At 39.1% G+C, this 19,471-nt stretch overlaps 2 protein-coding genes across 2 annotated transcripts; both read right to left on the bottom strand.

Moving 5' to 3' along the window:
* Positions 1 to 415: 415 nt before the first annotated feature.
* On the bottom strand, positions 416 to 19,323 carry LOC111345173 (uncharacterized). Its single transcript, XM_088740104.1, has 5 exons — positions 19,148 to 19,323; positions 12,175 to 13,641; positions 5,560 to 6,828; positions 4,832 to 4,910; positions 416 to 2,458 (listed from the first exon to the last, which is right to left on the bottom strand). The coding sequence occupies exons 2-5, from the start codon at positions 13,533 to 13,535 to the stop codon at positions 1,082 to 1,084; spliced, it is 4,086 nt and encodes a 1,361-aa protein (XP_088596230.1). The 5' UTR covers positions 13,536 to 13,641; positions 19,148 to 19,323; the 3' UTR covers positions 416 to 1,081.
* Positions 15,617 to 17,897, bottom strand: LOC148719402 (uncharacterized). Its single transcript, XM_088741423.1, has one exon. It carries the CDS (start codon positions 17,468 to 17,470, stop codon positions 16,502 to 16,504), a length of 969 nt encoding a protein of 322 aa, XP_088597549.1. The 5' UTR covers positions 17,471 to 17,897; the 3' UTR covers positions 15,617 to 16,501.
* Positions 19,324 to 19,471: the final 148 nt, after the last annotated feature.

Here is a 19,471-nt window from a genome sequence, read left to right as displayed (position 1 = left end):
GGGTTGTGTTTTATTTTTTTATTTTATTTTATTTTTCGTTTGTTCCTTTATTTTTCGGTCGTTGTTTCATGCTTTTCACATTTTTGCGGTTTGAATTGAGAGACTTCTATTCGCAAAAGAGGAAGAAACTTACACACATACGCGGTGCTTTTTACATCTAGTCAAGAATTCCTTTCAGTGATGAGGGGGTCGGGGGAGAGGGGATTTTGAAAGATGCATTTCTCTTTTCCCAATCTGTGGTGGTAGTATTCATATTCTTTCCAAAGTATAAATTTTTCACAAAGGGAACGTGAGTACACCTGGTTTCTGGTTTCTGGTCCCCCCTCCCCCATCCCACCTGGTTGCGCTACAGCTGCACTTTTCGATCTTTCATTCCTCCTCGGTGAAATGAGTCAATCAAGAGTTAGGACATATATACACGCAATCGTTTATTTGATAGATCAACTGACTATTCTCAATTCTTCAGTCTTACAATCAATATTGTTATTTTATTTCCATTTGCAGTTATACTGAGGGCCATGACTTCATCAGTTTGATTACTGCTTGACAGAGTCTGAACGGGGTTGACCTACATGCCACAAAAGACGAAAATATGACTGACTACCAACAAAACGCAAAAAAAATAAAATAAAATTATCGAGTAGTGACTAGTAAATAGTATTCAACATGGTTCGACGTTATCGATATTCATATTCAGAAAGAAGAACATTCTAGGTTAGGTGGGGCGACTTTAAATCAAAGTCTATTTACTCACTTTACTTGCCTCTGAGTCGATTGAAGCTGGTTTTGTTAATAAAACTGATGGCCAATTAATCAACACGCTTTGTTGTAAAAAACACTCAGTGAAAAAGGCCACACACATATCTTTCTCCTTACACACCACACTGAAATACACAATCAAATCCTACTTCTCGATGAAAATCAATTAATTAACAAATGAAAAAGTAACACTAGCTGAGAAACTTACATCTATACTGACTCGTTGCACGTAAGAACAAGTGCAATTTAAAAAAAAATACACACATACACCGTGACGCACACATGCTTGAATCTTAAAAGACATGCCGAGATCCTCTCGGCATCAGTTTTCTGTAAGTTCTTCATAAAGTTTGATTAGTTTTCCAGACTCTTCCTCTAAATCTTTGGATGTCTTGCGGAACTCTTTGGCCAAATCACTTCCATTATTCATTTCGTTTGCGCTTCCCACGATATCCCAGATACCGAACGCTACACCAACTACTGCGAACGAACCAGAAAGAACTTTTGCACTTGTTGTCCCGGCGGAGATGATGGTTTTCCCCAGAAGCGGTACTGAGAGCCCTGGGGCTGCGGCTTCGGTCGCTAGGCCAATTCTGGCCCCACTAAGAGCATAATAATCGGCCTGGATAAATTCAACAAGCTTTGTTATTTCCTTGACTTGCTTGGCCTGGCGTGCTGTGTTAATCACGGTATTTCCAACTTGGTAAGCCTTCTTGGTAATCTCTCCTGCTGCCCCGGCCACCTCTGTGAAAGTGTATGCATCATTTGCGAAGGCTTTTCCTTCAGGTGTCTTGAGGAATTCGGCTGCTTTTTCCAATACCTTTAAGTACTCTTTAAGGAACCCTTGTAAACATAAGGTGGCGCGGAAGATAGGTCCTGTTGCTTCATTAACTTTCTTTGCTTCGCCTTTGTCATAAGCAGCTTTTACTTGAGAGCTAACGAGCGTTGTTACTGACCCTGCAGCACCAAGACCAGCACCCGCTGCAGTGAGAGCTAGGCTGCCGCCACCTGAAAATGGGGCAAGAAGAAGACCAACTAGAGCCATTGCACCTCCAACAACAGCTCCACTTCCGCCCGATACTCCTGCGATTCCAACGTCTTTAGTCACTCGGTCCAGCGTGTTTGCACAGCTACGTATGCCTTGGACAGCTCTGTGAACTTTGGCTTTATAATCATCGATACCGTAGCCTATGATGACGTCGAGATAATTGTCAGCCATATTCTTCCAAAATTGTGCCTGGCTAAGAGGATTTGGATCCTCCTGTAGGAGTTTGAAGTCGTCCCAAGCATTTTCGGGAATAAAATGCCATTGCTGAGTCGGGTTGTTTTCCTTTAATCTTCTCATAGAAATCTGTGATGTATAAGGTGCGGCATCGACGGACATAACCAGGTCACCAAAGTTGCTTTTTATTATTCCTTCTTCGACTCGCCACTTTTGATTTGGACCATCCCCTGTCTGCCAGACGATACACCGAGAACCTTCTTTCATTTCTTTGTCTTTGATATCAACTACAAGTGTAAGTTTGGTGACCAACCTGCAACCTTCATCCCATCTCCACAGCTGACTCGGTCCCCCGTTCGCCTCCATTACTTTGATTTGACCACCTTTCATTCTAGTAGAGTTGTCTAAAACCTTTCCATTACTTTTGCTGACAATGAAAAAATACTGCTTTTTGTTTGCATTCATTATATCGTAGGTCTAGTTTGATACTGAGTCCTTCTTGGCCTGATCTTCTTGGTTAGCGTTCCTTAAGCTTGTCTTGAATGCCAAATCTAGGAGGAGAATAATTATTGAAGTAAACTAATAGATTATAAGTAAGCAACCTATTTATATGCCTTCATGCATACCTCAGTTCACATTGAATGGTTTACACATCAAACTCAGTTGAACCAAAATCTTCTATGATAATACCAACAGTATGAAAATTATATGGAATTACAGCTAATGATGAAGAATATATTTTCCCAAGCAAAAGAATGCTTGTGGAATAAAGCTTGCTCTTGTGGAACTGAACTTATATAAGCTTTAACTTGCGATGCGTCAGCGGAAGTCAAAACTAAATATGTTAACAGAGGAACACTTCATGCAGAATGGTAGACCATAAACACGCCAAATAAGCGTTTTAAAAGGAAAATTAATGAAAAACGCGTAACTTTACTTTTCGATGACATCCTGACGTCATTGTCACGTGCGTAAGAGATAAGACGAAAAAGTTTCTATACATCACACTCGCTTACCTCTTCCACGTTTGATGATGTTGACAGGATATTAGGAATTAACCGAGGTTGAGCAGTTGAGTAGAACAACGTTAACTTCGAAAATATTCATGTTCGCTGTACCGTTACAGATATCATTCACTCACTGATCTGTTTATTATAAATCAGTAGTTTCCATCTTAAAGCAGAAAAATACTGGTTCAACTCCATCTTTGATGTCTCTCTACCCATTATATCTTATCTCGTGCTCAGAATCAAAACCAAAAGACATGTGCAACTTTTACAGTGGAAGTAGCGGAAACGAAAAGCATACTTTACCTCGTGCACTTGTAACATCGTTAATGATGAAATTTAGGAACAATTTTCAACTATATTTAAAAGTGTTTGAATGGTATTGCTTGTAACTTATATAATTAACAGCGATTGAGAAACAGTTAACTTGAGATATGAATGCAAGTTATCATTACAGTCAGGTGTTAGCCGCACATTTTAGATTTTTCCAAGGTAAATCGATCTTAATCCGCTGCGTAGTTACTACAGATAAGACCCTTTTGAAAAATTCCATGGAAACTCAGTTATTTTAGGATCATCTTGAACGATGTTTTAAAGAACCAACGCTTTATTGATCACTTGTTACCACTGTAAGCATTTAATTCCGTAAATAGTTGATAAATGATAAAAATTTCGTTACTTACCTGGAAAGAAAGTACGACGTGCTCATTCAAAGCTGACACAGCTCAAATGGCGAGAACCGGTAATTTCTTCATTTTTATGCTTTCTGGTGTGATCACGTGATATTGCTTAGGTTATTCGGGGGGGGGGGGTGTCGAGGATACTTCAACCAATCATATGATGATATCAAAATAGCATTACATCGTGTTCTCTTGATGAAATATAGAAAGAAAATTACATGATTCGGATATTCTTTCTCACATATGGGAATACAACTTTTTTTTCTGCAATTTCAAACATATTTCCTTATTTACCTACAAAGAATACAGAATAAATGATCATCGACTTCCTCTGCGTTTTTTTTTTGTTTATTAAAACGGACGTTTGAAAGAGATGACCATTAAGCGGAAGGAACAACATTCCAATCATTTCTGAATAAGATACACCTGTTTAATTATGTGTTTAGAAGTGTGTTACAATTGCATCCCATCACGGTATGTTTGTTTTTCACTCATTCTTGATCTCCGCAATCTTTGTATCATGATGGTTTAATGCAAAGACGAATTTAATCAGTTTGAACTGCTGTAGCGTTTGAAATAGAACCATGACAAATCAAATAGGTCCTATTCGTAACATGATATCAAAAGAAACAATGAATTTTGGTTGTGGATGTACTTGAAAAGAAAGAAGAATCGTTTGTCTCACGATTAAGTCACTTTCGACGCGATCCACATCGTATCGATTTCCACCCCTTTCATTTTTTCTCGCTGTCGAAAACAAAACAAAATAATAGGTATAACTGCTGTGGTGTCAGTAGCGGAACTGACAAAAGTATACCTGCATAATGTTAGTTCCCTTAAATGTGTTTAGCACTAACGCTTTTTACTTCACTCAGGAACGCGTTTGATTCATATTTTCTTGAAATTTATTGAGAAGTTTCATCTACGTATTAGACTGAACTGACAAACAAATGACTTGGGCAAAATCTAAACAGTCAAAGGACTTAGTGGAGTTCTCAGATTTTTCTTCGTATAAAGCACTCTATTATTTAAAGTTACCAAATTGTTCGATGTTTGTCTTAATTAGCGAACCGCATCCCAATTCATTTGTAACAAGTGATTTGAAGATTCTTTCCTGCCGATATAGATACAATTTTTGCGAGCATTAAGTTTACATTTTTTACCTTAAGTTTGCCCATATAATATCTTTTGAACTTACTACCATTGACTCCTTGTTTATCAATCAAGTCTTTTGCTTCGTCACTGCGGACGATTGTTCAGCACTGATGGTTATTGAGCGGAAGGAAGAACATTTCAAACATTTCTGCTAGGTGTTGCTACCAGTGAGTAAGCCATTGATTTATGTAATGTTAAAAGAGATGTTAAAAAGGTCTCCATGGGGCGATGGCTTTTATGGCTAACGGATTTAAATTTTGGTTATTTTACAGCTGAAGGCTTTAAATTTCTTTCCGTTGCGGTTGACTTTTTGTAAATTGTTTTGGCTAACGACTAAAGTTTTTTTGTCGTTGGCTTAAGGTTAACCCATTGAGACCCTCTGCCGGTTAAGAGGTACAGTTGCATTTTCCTCTTCGTTCATTCAATGATCGTTCCATATGACTAGGAAAACTGAAAAACTATTATCAACTGCTACAACGTCTGCAACAGAAACATAAAAAATCTGCTGTGTTTTTGTCATTTATCTTGACTTCTTCTTGGAGATACAACTCAAGCGAACAATAAATCAGATAGGTGGGAACGATGTTTTCGGTTCGTTAACTGAATTATAACGATAAAACATGAACGTTCTCGAGCGATTATATCATTATAAGCTAACTTTCAGTAATTATACAACACAGGAGAACATTCTCTCCTATAACATTACTCCTTGCCACCTTCATTTTGACGGAGGCACTAATTCGTGCTCTCTTCGTTTTGGTGGAGCTTCTTGTAAAGGCGTATCAGTCTGTCAGTCTCTTTTTTCAGACATTCAGAAGACTGGCGAAATTCCTCCGCTAATTCACGGCTGCTGGCGATCGTCTTTACCCCTGAATATATGTCCAAGATGCCGGCCAGCACTCCAAAACCAGCCAACGATCTGGAAAGATCCTCCGCACGAGTTGATCCAGCTGTTGTAAGGGTTTCGCCTTCGACTGGGAGAGTAAACGCGACGAGCCTCTTTAATTCCTCGGCTTGGCTGGTCGTGCAAGCTGACGCATTGGATTCTGCGCGCGTTAAATGCTTCATCCGTTCTAAATATTCATCTGCTTCTCGTAGGTATTTACTGTACTCACCCAGCAACGAGTGGAAGTTGTAAGTGGCGCCAAAGAGAGATGCTGTGGCCTCATTAACTTTCCCTTTCATCTTCTCGTCCAGTTGGCCGTGTACCAGGTTTGTTGCAAGCGATGTAGCTGTTCCTGTAAACAAACCGACAGCTCCTCCTGCAGCAAAGGGCAAAGTAGCTCCACCTGTAAATGGAGCTAGCGAAAGGCAAACTAATGCAACTGCACCTCCAGCGACTGACACACCTCCACCGACCTTTCTCGCGATACCAGTACCCTTTGCTATCTCTTCTAGGCTGCTGGTACATTCATCTATGACTTTATAAGCTTTATTGACTTTAAGTTCAAACTCCTTAATGCTGTATCCCATGATGACGTCGAGATAACTTTCAGCCATATTTTTCCAGAAGAGAGCCTTTTTAAGGGGATTTGGCTCCGTCAGTGAAAGTTGGAAATCGTCCCATGCATCTTCTGGAACAAAATGCCATTTTTGGTGTTCATTGCATTCATCGAAGCTTTTCATTAAAACATGATCTCTGGGAGGAGAGCCATCGATGACAAGATGACTCAGATTATTTTTAATGGCTCCTTTTTCGACTCGCCACTTTTGGCTGAGGCCGTCGTGAGCTATCCAGGCATGACAGATGGCTTCTTCTTTCTTACTCTCACCTTTGATATCTGCCACAAGGCCCAGTTTGCTGACCAGCCTGCAGCTGTCATCCCATCTCCACAGCTGACTCGGTCTTCCGTGATCTGGTTTCACGATCTCAAGAATTCCGCTTTTTATCCCTTTTCGAATATTAATAACCAGTCTACCGCGGCTGAATTGGCTCACTATGAAGAAATATTTGGCGTCATCTGCGTTACGTGGTGGCATCTCCGTCAGTCGACGGCTCTTAAATTATTTCCACTGATCATTTGGAAGGAAAGAAAGAAGGAAGGGTTGATCCCCTCTGTCACGGACGTCAAATTGGGTTACTACCTAAGTAATGAAAAAAAAAAAAGACACCTGCTTGACTGGATCACAGACTTGTTTTGGCGAGATGTCAGACTCAAAGCTCACCAGAGTAACGTAAACGACTGGGGATATTACATGGCCGCTGAAGACACGAATTTTATTTTCGAGTGTTGATGATATCCCTCACAAGTCAGGTGAGTGAGAGAGAGAGATATAATCATTCATTTTTTTCTGCGAGCACACCTTCGCGACGTAGAGAGGAATGACAAGGACACATCGAAACCAGTCGCTAGACATTTTAATTTACCTAATCATTCTAAGCAACATATGGCAATCTGCGGTCTTTCCTAACACTTAGGTAGCACGGAAAGCCGTAAAACTCTTGAACAAAAGCTCCTCTTTCAAACCGGCAGTCTAAATCCCACAGGTATCAACGAACGCTTTTGATTCCACAAATTTATTCGTGTTTTCTCGTTGTCATGTTCCCACCAATAACTTAGCTCCATTTTCTGCCTTCAAAACGACGGGCTAACGCTCGAAACGTCAGCTTTTATAATCGTAACGGTGGCCAATTTACCATTTCAACTTTGTTGATATATTCAAATTATTTCGTTACCCCCACCGACGCAGCCCTAAACAGTTTCTTTAGAAACTATCAGCCTTTATTCATTTATTTCTCAGTTCGTGAGCAGGCGGTATTCTACAAATCCTGCAATCTGATTGGTTCCGAGAGCGGGCAGTATTCTCGCCATCCGGCCCGCTCACGGCGGGCGGTAACCGTTTCGCTCGAGTCACTTTGCAGAACATCTCAAGCTTCGTTGCAGTTTTTCACAAATACATCTCATTTTGCCAGCCGGGGCAGAATTTTTGAGCAAAGAATTCGGTCATGACCTTTTGGCGATAAATAATATTCATTCTTTCTTCTCTCTCGCTTTTAAAGCACTTTGGCTTTTCTGCAAAAATTGATTTAAAAATGAATTTGGTGGTACTAAATTTGTTTTTAAAACGATTGAAACTCGGCCTAAAAATTTTTTTACTCAATAATCCTTCACAAAAAGTAACTCAAAAGTTACAACGAGAGGTGGTTGCAGTTAACAATTACGTTAATCAATGTGACTCTCATTCGTTAATATCTGAATTCTTCAACACAATTTGTTCGTTTGTGAAACTTTGAGCGAAGTTTTGAATTCTTCTCAGTGTAAATACACTTTTTCCTATTTGCAAATCCCTTGAGTTTGGACATTTCTACCGTAAATTTCCCATCAGAAACCGGAAGAATTGGATGAATAAAGGTCGCATTAAATCTCCTTGTGTCTAGCTTGAAAGAGTCTCATTGACTTCAGCTTTTTAGTCCAAGAAAGACAGATTTACACACACCATTTCAGAAAACGAACAAGCAGACTAACAACTCAAAACACACATTCGCATTCACTTAAAATTTGACTTTCCGTGACATTTTAAAACGGAACAGTGGTAAATCTTTGAAGATTAATCGTCGTTGGAAATAAATAATACTTTCCGTAAGATCTCTGATTCATTGTAGAAAGTTAACAGACATTTCTGATATTTTTTCACTCTGCTAGCGTAATGAAAATCAGGATAAGTCAAAGGCCAGATTCCCGGAAAACAGGAAATCCGGAAAGGCCGAAACCCAACACTGAGTTGATCTACGATTTGATCACCTTGAGTCAATGCAGTTCAGTCGCCTCTTAATTGTGTTCGGTAAAGTTTATCGAACATAAATGTATTCCAAAACTCGACCTAAGAGATAGCTGTGCTGGCAAGAAACGGGATTTCCTTTCCTTCTTTTCGCTTGTTATAAACCAAGATCGAATACTCTGTGCGGTAGTGAGGTATTGCTTCCTGTCTGTTTATATGTTGTTTTCCTTCGGCGGTCGCTGTCGCCGAGTTCTTTCTCGCGAAAGCGATTAAAAGAAAGCGAGCAGGCCAAGCCGAAGATTCAGACGAAATAGAAATTATAAACCACAATCCTCAGGCTAGTAAAAAAAAAGAAAAAATCGGCTGGTCCTAATCGCCGGTGACAGTTTGAGGAATTTTTGAGAATTTATTAAACAACATTTTTGAGAATTTATCAAACTTCTCATGGAGAGCACTGTTCATGTAAACTTATTTCCTTTCCAACGCAAAACCAAAAATTTCGACCCAAATGTAGCTGAACTTGTTGATACGGTGTAGGAGAGTATGAAATAATTATAATAAGCAATTCATTTTATTTTTCGATCTCTGTTCCTTTTGAAAAAATAACAAAAATGAAGGAAGCTACAACTACCAAGGGGAATTCGAAATGTCTACTTGTCTCGCATGCACGAGTTCAGAGTAATGGCTTGATCACCGTAACAGACTGTACCACAGTATTTCTCAGTTTTGATGTCCTTTGCAAGAACGATTCATTTCTCAATCGGCATGCTAGTGTAAGCTTTTTGCCATTTCTCTGCTAAAATTATGATTGATTCGCGGTAGTCACTCTTGATTCAGGCTGTGAGGTCTGAAGAAGCAGAAGTCACGCCATAGATGTTTCAACATTTGATATTTTGGAGGCACAAGTCGGTTAAGATTTCGACGACTTAGGCCTTTGCGATCAAATATTCCGATCAACAACATGGGGTAACTAAACGATCAAACAATTGCTCATCATAAGTTTTCGACTGCTTGAAATTATCTTATTACGCCAGTGTAAACGGAACTTTCAACCAAGTCAAAAACAAACTTACACTAACGTGACTGCATACATTTCTACTATGCCTCCATGTTGTACTGTCGATACGAAGCGTTAACGAACGACTTGCACTTAACATATGTCCAACACTACATACTTCAGTTTAACTACGAATGATAAAACAGGTTATATGAGATTAAACAATGCAAATTACGCTTACCTTTACTTGATACTGCACAAGCTTTGATAAATCTGTAACACTAAGTTTCGTTAAATCATATCAAGGAATCCGACCATATCTTTGCGTTCGACTTGAGATTAACTTGAAACGAAAGTGCGTAATTCAAAGAAGAAGGTAACTTGATTTCAGTTTCACTTGAAAAATCTCTCTAAAACATCACTAGTTTAAGTTAATGTTTGGGTTTATTTCTGAAAACGTTTCCTAGTAAACGGCTTAGTGTCTCCGAGCTGGTCGGCGGATTTGCCACGTTCTAGACTATTACGTCATTTTTCTCAACCAATCAGCGGTTTTTTCGCTGTGTCACTGTAAAAGAAGTAATGTATGAAAGAAAATAAAATTCACTCGTACGTTGACAGACAGCTTTACAACCTTAAAAGATCTTTCCATCAATTAATTGTTATTTGAGGTTCTCAACAGGGTAATGGCTTTTACAAGTGACGATTAAAATATCGGCAATTCTACGGCTAAAAGTTAATTTCTTTCCGTTGCTATTAAAATAGAAAAAATTACAGTTAACCTTTTTATATAACCAACGGTTAAGATTTGTTAATTTTTACGCCTAAAGGCCAAATTTTTGGCCGTTTTACGACCAACGGATAACCTCATTGAAACCCTCTTAGTTTTCAGGTTCTAGAGAGGTTTCTGTCAGTGCGAAAAAGTGTTCAGGCGGAAGGGAAATTAAGTGTCATTTTTTTTTTCCACTCTTCCTTCGGCGCCTGTTTTTTTTCACGACTGATCATTACTGATCAATATAACATGGCCAATGAGGGGTAAGATAAGTTAGAATATTTCAACGCCGCATGGGGGCATCAGATAATTTTTATTGCCGGTGGCAAAACCAAAATTACTATGAAACTCAACCAAATTCTTAAAGATCATTTTCATAGCCGCACGATGATTTAGGATTAATAGAAGTTTTGCACTATGGTTAGCCAAATGTTGCAAAATTCAACAACTTACATATTTTTATTCAACAACTAATATTTATGCTCAACAAAATATATTTTTATTCAACAGTTTACCGTTATATTCAACATTTTATATTTATGTTCAACGACATGCATTTTTTTTTCATATTCAACCAAAATTATTTTCATTCAACAACAATATTTATTCAACTTCAATAGCTATATTTACTTTACTCAACAAAATTAATTGTTCAACTTCAATCCAAACTTTTTACTCAACAAAAGCAATTATTCAACTTCTACCATGCATAGTTATTTAATGACATACCTTCTATTATGACTAAGTGATCGAAAGTTCCCGGACATTCAAAATATCGTCATTCAACAAAATTCCCCGCCCCTACCCCCGAACTACCCCCAAACATGAAACCCATTCCTTCCAATACGAAGATTATGGTTCATTTGTTTCTCCTGTTTACCTTTGAGGCGCCATGAATGATTTGTTGCAACTGCAGGCCTCTTTTTTCCCTTGTGAAAAGAAGGCGAAGAAGAAGGAACTGGGGTGGCTATGGCGGGAAAAGATGGAACGATGCCCGGGGCGATAGAATTTGTCATCTCTCGGCTCGCAGATCTTGCTGAACTTGCTATAAGGTCGCGCGTTCTCATTAACAACGAGGTATTACTTCCCGATCGTTGAAGAGCGATCTCATTTCGAACACATTCTCTCACAATTTGTGTCAGTTCTTCCCTAACTTCACGCCCTGATCCGTCTTCCAACGCCATCTCTATTCATGGGCGTTAATGGTCGGGGCACTGGGTCCGCAATACAGCGTATTTAACTGGGGACTGGACGGGGATTTTGTTGAATGACGATATTTTGAATGTCCGGGAACTTTCGATCACTTAGTCATAATAGAAGGTATGTCATTAAATAACTATGCATGGTAGAAGTTGAATAATTGTTTTTGTTGAGTAAAAAGTTTGGATTGAAGTTGAACAATTAATTTTGTTGAGTAAAATAAATATAGCTATTGAAGTTGAATAAATATCGTTGTTGAATGAAAATAATTTTGGTTGAATATGAAAAGAAAATGCGTGTCGTTGAACATAACTATAAAATGTTGAATATAACTGTAAACTGTTGAATAAAGATATATTTTGTTGAGCATAAATATTAGTTGTTGAATAAAAATATGCAAGTTGTTGAATTTTGCAACATTTGGCTAACCATAGTGTTTCAGTTTAACTTCTAAATGGCACTATCAAGATTTGGTCACACTACTGACGAAAATAAAACCGTATCGATCACAACACTGAGATATATACAAATTAATCGAATGAAGCATTACACTGCTGTAAAAGGTAAAATGTTTCACAAATCCGAGCTTTCGCCGATCAACGGCATCATCAGGGATGATCAACACTGAGAGCTTAACACTAAACATTTACTTTCAGTCACATTACTGCTTGCACTCTTTATCTTTATGGAGTTCCTTGTATACGTAAATTAGTCTATCAGCCTCTTCCCTCAAACATTCAGAAGACGCGCGAAATTCCTCCGCTAATTCACTGGGATTCGCGATTTTCTTTGCCCCTAAATATATATCAAGGATGCCAGTCAGCACTCCAAAACCAGCCAAAGATCCGGAAAAAGCCTTCGCACCAGTTGATCCAGCGGTTAGAAGGGTTTTGCCCACGACTGGAATGGTAAGACCTGGTGCAGCAGCACTTGTGGAAATTCCGACATCTGCTCCTCTGCTCACAAAAGCATTGGCCTTAATAAACGCAACAAGGCTCTTTATTTCCTTGGCATGATCGTAGATTTTCTTAGCAACCTTTCCAGCGCTGGCCATCTCCAAAAATGTGTTATCTTTTACTGCCACAACTTTTCCGTCAATGGAATCTGTGCACGTCTCCATGTCGAAATATTCATCTGCTTCTTGTAGGTATTTACCATACTCTCCCATTAGCGAGTAAAACCTATAGGTGGCGCAGAAGAGAGATGCTGTGGCTTCATTGACTTTCCTTCTATTGCGCTCATCAAGTTGGCTGTGTACCAAGTTCGCTGTTAATGACGCAGCTGATCCTGAAAGCGCACCGATAGTTCCTCCCACAGTGAGACCCAAACTAACTCCAGCTGTAACTGGAGATAATATAATACCAGCTACCGCGACTCCGCCTGCGGCGACAGCCACGCCTCCGCCGACCGTTCCTGCAATACCAGCACCCTTTGTTACCTCTTCAAGGCTGCTGGCACATTCATCTATTACTTCAAAAGCTCTATGAATCCTGGTCTCGAACTCTTCAATACTGTATCCTATGATGACGTCAAGATAACTTTCAGCCATACTTTTCCAGAAGAGAGCCTTTTTAAGGGGGTTTGGCTCTGTCAGTGAAAGTTGGAAATCGTTCCATGCCACTTCTGGAACAAAATGCCATTTTTGGTGTTCACTGCATTCATCGAAGTTTTTCATTATGACATGAACTCTGGGAGGTGAGCTATCAATGACGTGATGACTCAAGTTGCTCCTAATGGCTCCTTTTTCGACTCGCCACTTTTGGCTGAGGCCGTCGTGAGCTTTCCAGGCATGACAGGTGGCTTCTTCCTTCTTACTTGCACCTTTGATGTCTGCAACAAGACCCAGTTTACTGACCAGCCGGCAACTGTCATCCCATCTCCACAACTGACTTGGTCGTCCGTCTGGTTTCACGATCTCAAGAATTCCGCTCTTGATGCCTTCACGAATATCAAGGACCAGTCTACCGCGGCTGTATTGGCTCACTATGTAGAAATATTTGGCATCATCTTCGTCACGTGACTGCATCTCGGTAAGTCAGTGGTTCTTCGATTATTTTCCACGGATCACTTGGAAGGAAAGAAGGAAGGAGGGATCAATCCCCTCAGAAGAGAACGTCAGATCGGGTCACTACCTAAGAAAAAACAAGACACATCTCTGTTTGACTGGTTCATAGACTTGCTGTTGTCAACGTTCAAGCTCACCAGTGTAATATTTAAGGATATTACACGGCCGCGCGTAGACACTAATGTTATCTTTGAGTGTCGATAATTTCCCTCCAAAGCCAGGGAAGCGAACGGAAAGATAAACTCATATCCACATGCGGGCCTGGGTCTGTAGTGGTTTTTTTTTTTACAGCATTTAGAGATATATTACATATCGAATTCAGCAACAATTTCCAAAAGCATTATAATAGCACCACCGGATCATGCAGAAATCACTTGCATGTAAAATCTACTTGCAGAAAAGCCACCGCAACTTCCAAATTGAGCCACAGTATTCGCAACCTCTTCACTTTTCACTTTTAATAGTTTTTCAATGACATTTTAGCCATTAATTGTCGAGGATAGGCAACCTTCTTACAAAATTACCTTACTCAGTAACGATTCTTTTTTTAGATAATCTCTGGTTTTGTTGTTGCATCGGAAATCGCCACGTGTAACATAACACCTGAATACAGTTGCTAACTGTCCCTCCGAACGACATAGTTGGGTCACTTTAAAGTTGAATTTTACTAACATTAAAATTTGGTCTGTACTTATCATTAAGATTTAAAAAAATCACAATTACAGTAATTTCCACTCTGCCTAACGCAGTGAAAAGCCGGATAAATCTTCCTAAAGGCCAGATTTCCGGAAAACAAGAAATTCGGAAAGGCCGAAACCAGAAACACGAAACCAAAATGAATTGCAGTTTGGTTAACTTCAATTCGTTATTGTGCTCGACGAAGCTCTCGAACCGTGACATGTATTTTAAAATCGGTCCAAATTACACATGTACTGATAGGGAACGGGTTTTATTTTTCCTTTTTTTTTTTGCTATTTTTATTATCATCCAGGATCATGCACTGCGTGATGTAAAATTATCCTTCCCGGTATGTCAAAATGTCGATTTGCTTTAGCGGTTGCGGTCTGTTCGTCTAAGGAGCCCCGTGTCCGAGAGAACAAGACTGAACTGGACGATAAAGCGGGAAAGCCTGACTAAAGGTTCAGTCAAATGGTAATTTTAAAGCCCAGTGTACGAATAACTAGGGAGAATCAGCCGGTTATTTCGCGATATGAACGGATAAGCCCATTTTCTGAGAATTTATAAAACTTCGTAGAGAAGGCAGTCAGTTACAATTAAGTGAGCTCATTCGTTTTTCCCACCCTGAAGCAAAAGAATGGAAAAAAATGTAATTGGAATTGCTGATACGGAGTAGAAGTTCATGAAACGATGATTAGAAGCATCCGATTTTTCGATCTCTGTTCCATTGCCGTTAGATGTCACAAAAAACAAAAAAAAGCTATAACTAACAAAGGCAATTCAACAAGTCTGGTTTTCGCGCATTCGCGAGTTGATTGCATTGGACTGTGGTAACTGTAATGGATTGAAGCAGAGTTCCTGTAAACATTTTGCTTTGGATATACTGGAGTTAGTGATTCCCCTCTAAATAAGTAGCGAAACTAGTTTTGGCCATTTCTCAGAAATCGGCTAAAATTGTACTTGATTAACATCATGTATTATATATAATTTGTCAACATTTAGACTAAGGTCTAGAGAAATAGTGGTGACGCCGAAAATGTTTCAACAAGAGCAACAGGCTAAAGAGCGGTTTTATGAGTTTCGACGACTTTTTGAACCTGGTAAAAAGATCGAATATTTTTTATCATTGTCTTGTTTATTGCACGCAACTCGGAGTTGCTAAGCAATCAAACATCATGATTTGTTCGTGATGCATTACGTAAAAAATGTTTCAAATAGAAATATTTTAATCTCGGTCAAACTTGGGACTCATTTAAAAGCGAGGTTGAGATGGGCCGCCAAGCAAGCAAACATGCTATTCCATTACCAAAAGACAAAGTCGACCCATATGCGGACATACAATTAATGTGTTGTTTGTCAAAATCAATGGCAATTTCAAAGAGAATTTTAATAGCACCGATGAATCATGCAGGATTACCCACGTACAAACTCCGCTAATAGAAAAGCCACCTCAGCTTCCGCATTGAAAATGAAACAAGTTCTCTTAAAAAATTCTTTTCCGTGAAACTGATTAGGCCTGCTATCATTATAATAACTCAGAAAGCCCAAAGACATATTTATCGTAATTTTTTCACCCACCCTTACCTAGTGAAAAATCCTTTAGGTCTTCCCAAAGGCCAGATTCCGGCTGTAACAAAGGAAATCCGGAAACTCCAAACCAAAATAAACTGAAATTTGGTTAATCTCGAAAGTTCTCCTAAATGACAAAAAATCAACCTAAATGACAGTTCTGTTGGTTGGGAACGGGACATTTGACATATCTCGCTCTTCAATTTCAATATCATCTGTGGATAGCGATTAATCTGTTGGATAGCGTTACCGCCCTTAATACAACTGGTCCCAGAATTATGTACTTTGGACGATGTAAAAATTATCACTGACTTCCTATCCGAAAAACTGTCGTCGGAATTGCTTTAGCAGTCGCGGTCGGTTCCTCCAGGGAGTTCCGTGTGCAAGAGAGAGATAGAGAACGAGACTGAGCTGAATAATAAAACAGGAAAGCCAGACTAAAAGTTCAACCAATTGGTGATTGAAAGCCCAGTGTACGAATAACGAGGGAGAGTTAGCCAGTCTTATTTGCGACTTTTACTAAGATAATTATATAGAGAACGACAAAACTTTTGAGTTTAAAAGACATGTTACGACAGAAACCTCTGTCATCTTCAGTTGATTAACAAAGCGTTACAAGTTGAATTTACAAGTACATGCTAATTAAGCTAGTAACAACAGACAACGTGACAATGTGAAAATTATAAGGATAGCTTTAGATTTACATGATGTAATTGTTGATTCAAAGAAGGTTGTTCTCTTTGAATGTGAATAGCTTCTTTTATCTTGAGTTGGAAACTTGTAGAGGGGTGATCTAAGATATGGAAACAATCTACTGAACACAAGGCGCGACAATGTTCAGAATTCTGTAGATGTTTGAAAAAGTGAGAGGCCCTATCATTGACTAAGTGCTCACGCACGCGTGTGGAAAAATGCCGGGCCGTTTCGCCGACATAACAGGCATTACAGCCCGCACATGCAAACTTGTAAACCACACGCGAAAGAAGCCCGCCAGGGACAGGGTCCTTCACGCCAAACATGTTGCCTATCTTAAAGGAGGAAAAAACTAGTTTGATATCCAGATCATTGCAATAGCGCTTGATAAGGTGACGAATCTTTTTCTGAGTGACGACAGAAAAACGGCCAATATAGGGTAGTTTAAAGTAAAATATGGGTGAAGTGGGGAGGGAACCCCGGGGACAGTGATCACTTAGGGTCCCAGTAATGTAGCGGTTTACAAATTTTTCAATTAAATGAGCAGGGAAAAGATTCTTTTTTAGGATTTCCAGAAGCTTAGTAATGTCTTCGTGTAGTCCCAACCAGGTGTTGTTAATCTTATGGGCCCTGTCAACAAGAGTCCTGATGAGACCCACTTTGTAGGAGTACGAAGTGAAACTGAAATAAATAGTTAATAAACCAGTAAAGGTTTTCTTACGGTAAACTCGAGTTAGAAAAGAATTGGGGTTATTGTTGTCAACTAGAACATCTAAAAAAGGTAATTGAGGATGAGCTTCTTTTTCCATAGTAAACCTAATGTTGGGGTGTCTAGAGTTGATGTAGTCGAAAAATATAATGGCATCATGTTCTAAGTGAAATAAACAAAAAGTGTCATCAACATATCGGCATGTGCGGGCTGTAATGCCAGTTACGTCGGCGAAACGGCCAGGCATTTTTCCACACGCATGCGTGAGCACTTAGTCAGTGATAGGGCCTCTCACTTTTTCAAACATCTACAGAATTCTGAACATTGTCGCGCCTTGTGTTTAGTAGATTGTTTCCATATTTTAGATCACGCCTCTACGAGTTTCCAACTCAAGATAAAAGAAGCTATTCACATTCAAAGAGAACAACCTTCTTTGAATCAACACTTACATCATTTAAATCTAAAGCTATCCTTATAATTTTCACATTGTCACGTTGTCTGTTGTTACTAGCTTAATTAGCATGTACTTATAAATTCAACTTGTAACGCTTTGTTGGTCAACTGAAGACGACAGAGGTTTCTGTCGAAACATGTCTTTTAAACTCAAAAGTTTTGTCGTTTTCTTTTAATTTCTGACTTGCCTGCTGACATCAAGATAATTATATAATAATAAATTTCTTAACGCACTAGTTATAATTACTCTTGAACAAAAGCTCATCTTTCAAACCGGCAGTCTAAATCCCACAGGTATCAACGAACGCTTTTCATTCCACTAATTTATTCGTGTTTTTCTCGTTACCATGTTCCCACCAATCACGTAGCTCCTTTTTCTGCCTTTGAAAGCACACAGAACCCGCAATTCCTCTATTCGCTCCGACGAAGGGCTAACGCTCGAAACGTCAGCCTTTATAATCGTAACGGTGGCCAATTTACCATTTCAACTTTGTTGATATATTCAAATTATTTAGTTATGATCACGTTACCTTATTCGTTTTTCAACCACTGAGGCAAACTTGTCGACCAAAATATGATTAAATTTGATAATACGGGATATAAATTCATGAAACGATGGTAAGACGAATTTGATTTTTCGATCTCTGTTCCATTAGTAGATATCACAAAACAAAGAAAGCTATAGCAAACAAAGGCAATTCACCAAGCCTGGTTTTCTAGCATTGTGAGTTCATAGAATTACACCGTCGGATACTTGAATTGGTGAATCCCCTCTAAATAAGTAGCGAAAAGTCTTGGACATTTCTCAGAAATCGGCTTAATTGTGCTTGATTAACATAAATCAGTTCTATTCAAGTTATCAACATTTAGACTGACTTCTAAAGAAACGGTAGTTACGCCATAACTGTTTCAACAAGAGCAACATGCTGATAAATTTCAACAACTTATTAAACCCGGTAAAACGATCAATCATTTTTAATCATCATCTTGTTTGTTGCACGCAACTTGAGGTAGGCTAAGCGATCATGAACATTTGTTCATTATGCATCACGCAAAATGTTTGAAAGTGAAATGTCTTCATCTCGGTCACGCTTGGACGGCGAAGTATATAACCAAAAAGATGGTCCTCGATAAATTGATATTTAGCTGTGATTTTATGTTAGCTCAACCTTAGCTTCCAACAACTCTCGCTTGAATGATTCTCCTCGTTGCCGGCACCATGAGTTTGCGATTTCATTAAGGCCAGAGTGAACTCGAAGGGCATTTCGATAAAGTCAGTAACAAATGCACTCTGCCATGATTTAACTAAAGCACACACTTCAATTATGCCCTATAGAGTCGAAATGGAGCAAATTTGACGAGTTCTTCACAGCAGTGCTTGCATTCGGCAGCGCCTGATGCACTCTATGCATTCTAATACAACTATGAGTAACTAAATGGATTAAAACCATCCAAATTAAATCATGCTTACCTGACACATGTAATTCTACGCTGCAAAAAGTTTTATGAAAAACTGAGGCCACAAGTTATTGCGGTTACATAATCAAGGAATTGGTATCTGGGTTTGACCAGAGGTTGCTTTACAAGGAGCTAGAAGGTAACTTGATGTAAGTCCAACTTGATGCCTCTTAATCGACAACTATCGGGTAAGTTTATTTAAATATTTCCTAGAAACTAACCTACTTCCAGGACCTCACAGGAATGGACCCTTGGACTGGACTGGGAATGAAAAAACTGTTCCGTTAAGAAGGAAATTTACCGGTAATTAAGTAAAATGAAGGAAATAAAAATCACA

Source organism: Stylophora pistillata, chromosome 12 (assembly GCF_964205215.1).
Source record: "Stylophora pistillata chromosome 12, jaStyPist1.2, whole genome shotgun sequence".
NCBI lineage: Eukaryota > Metazoa > Cnidaria > Anthozoa > Scleractinia > Pocilloporidae > Stylophora > Stylophora pistillata.
The sequence above is the reverse complement of the archived record's forward strand: the minus strand, read 5'-3'. Positions and strand labels throughout refer to the sequence as shown.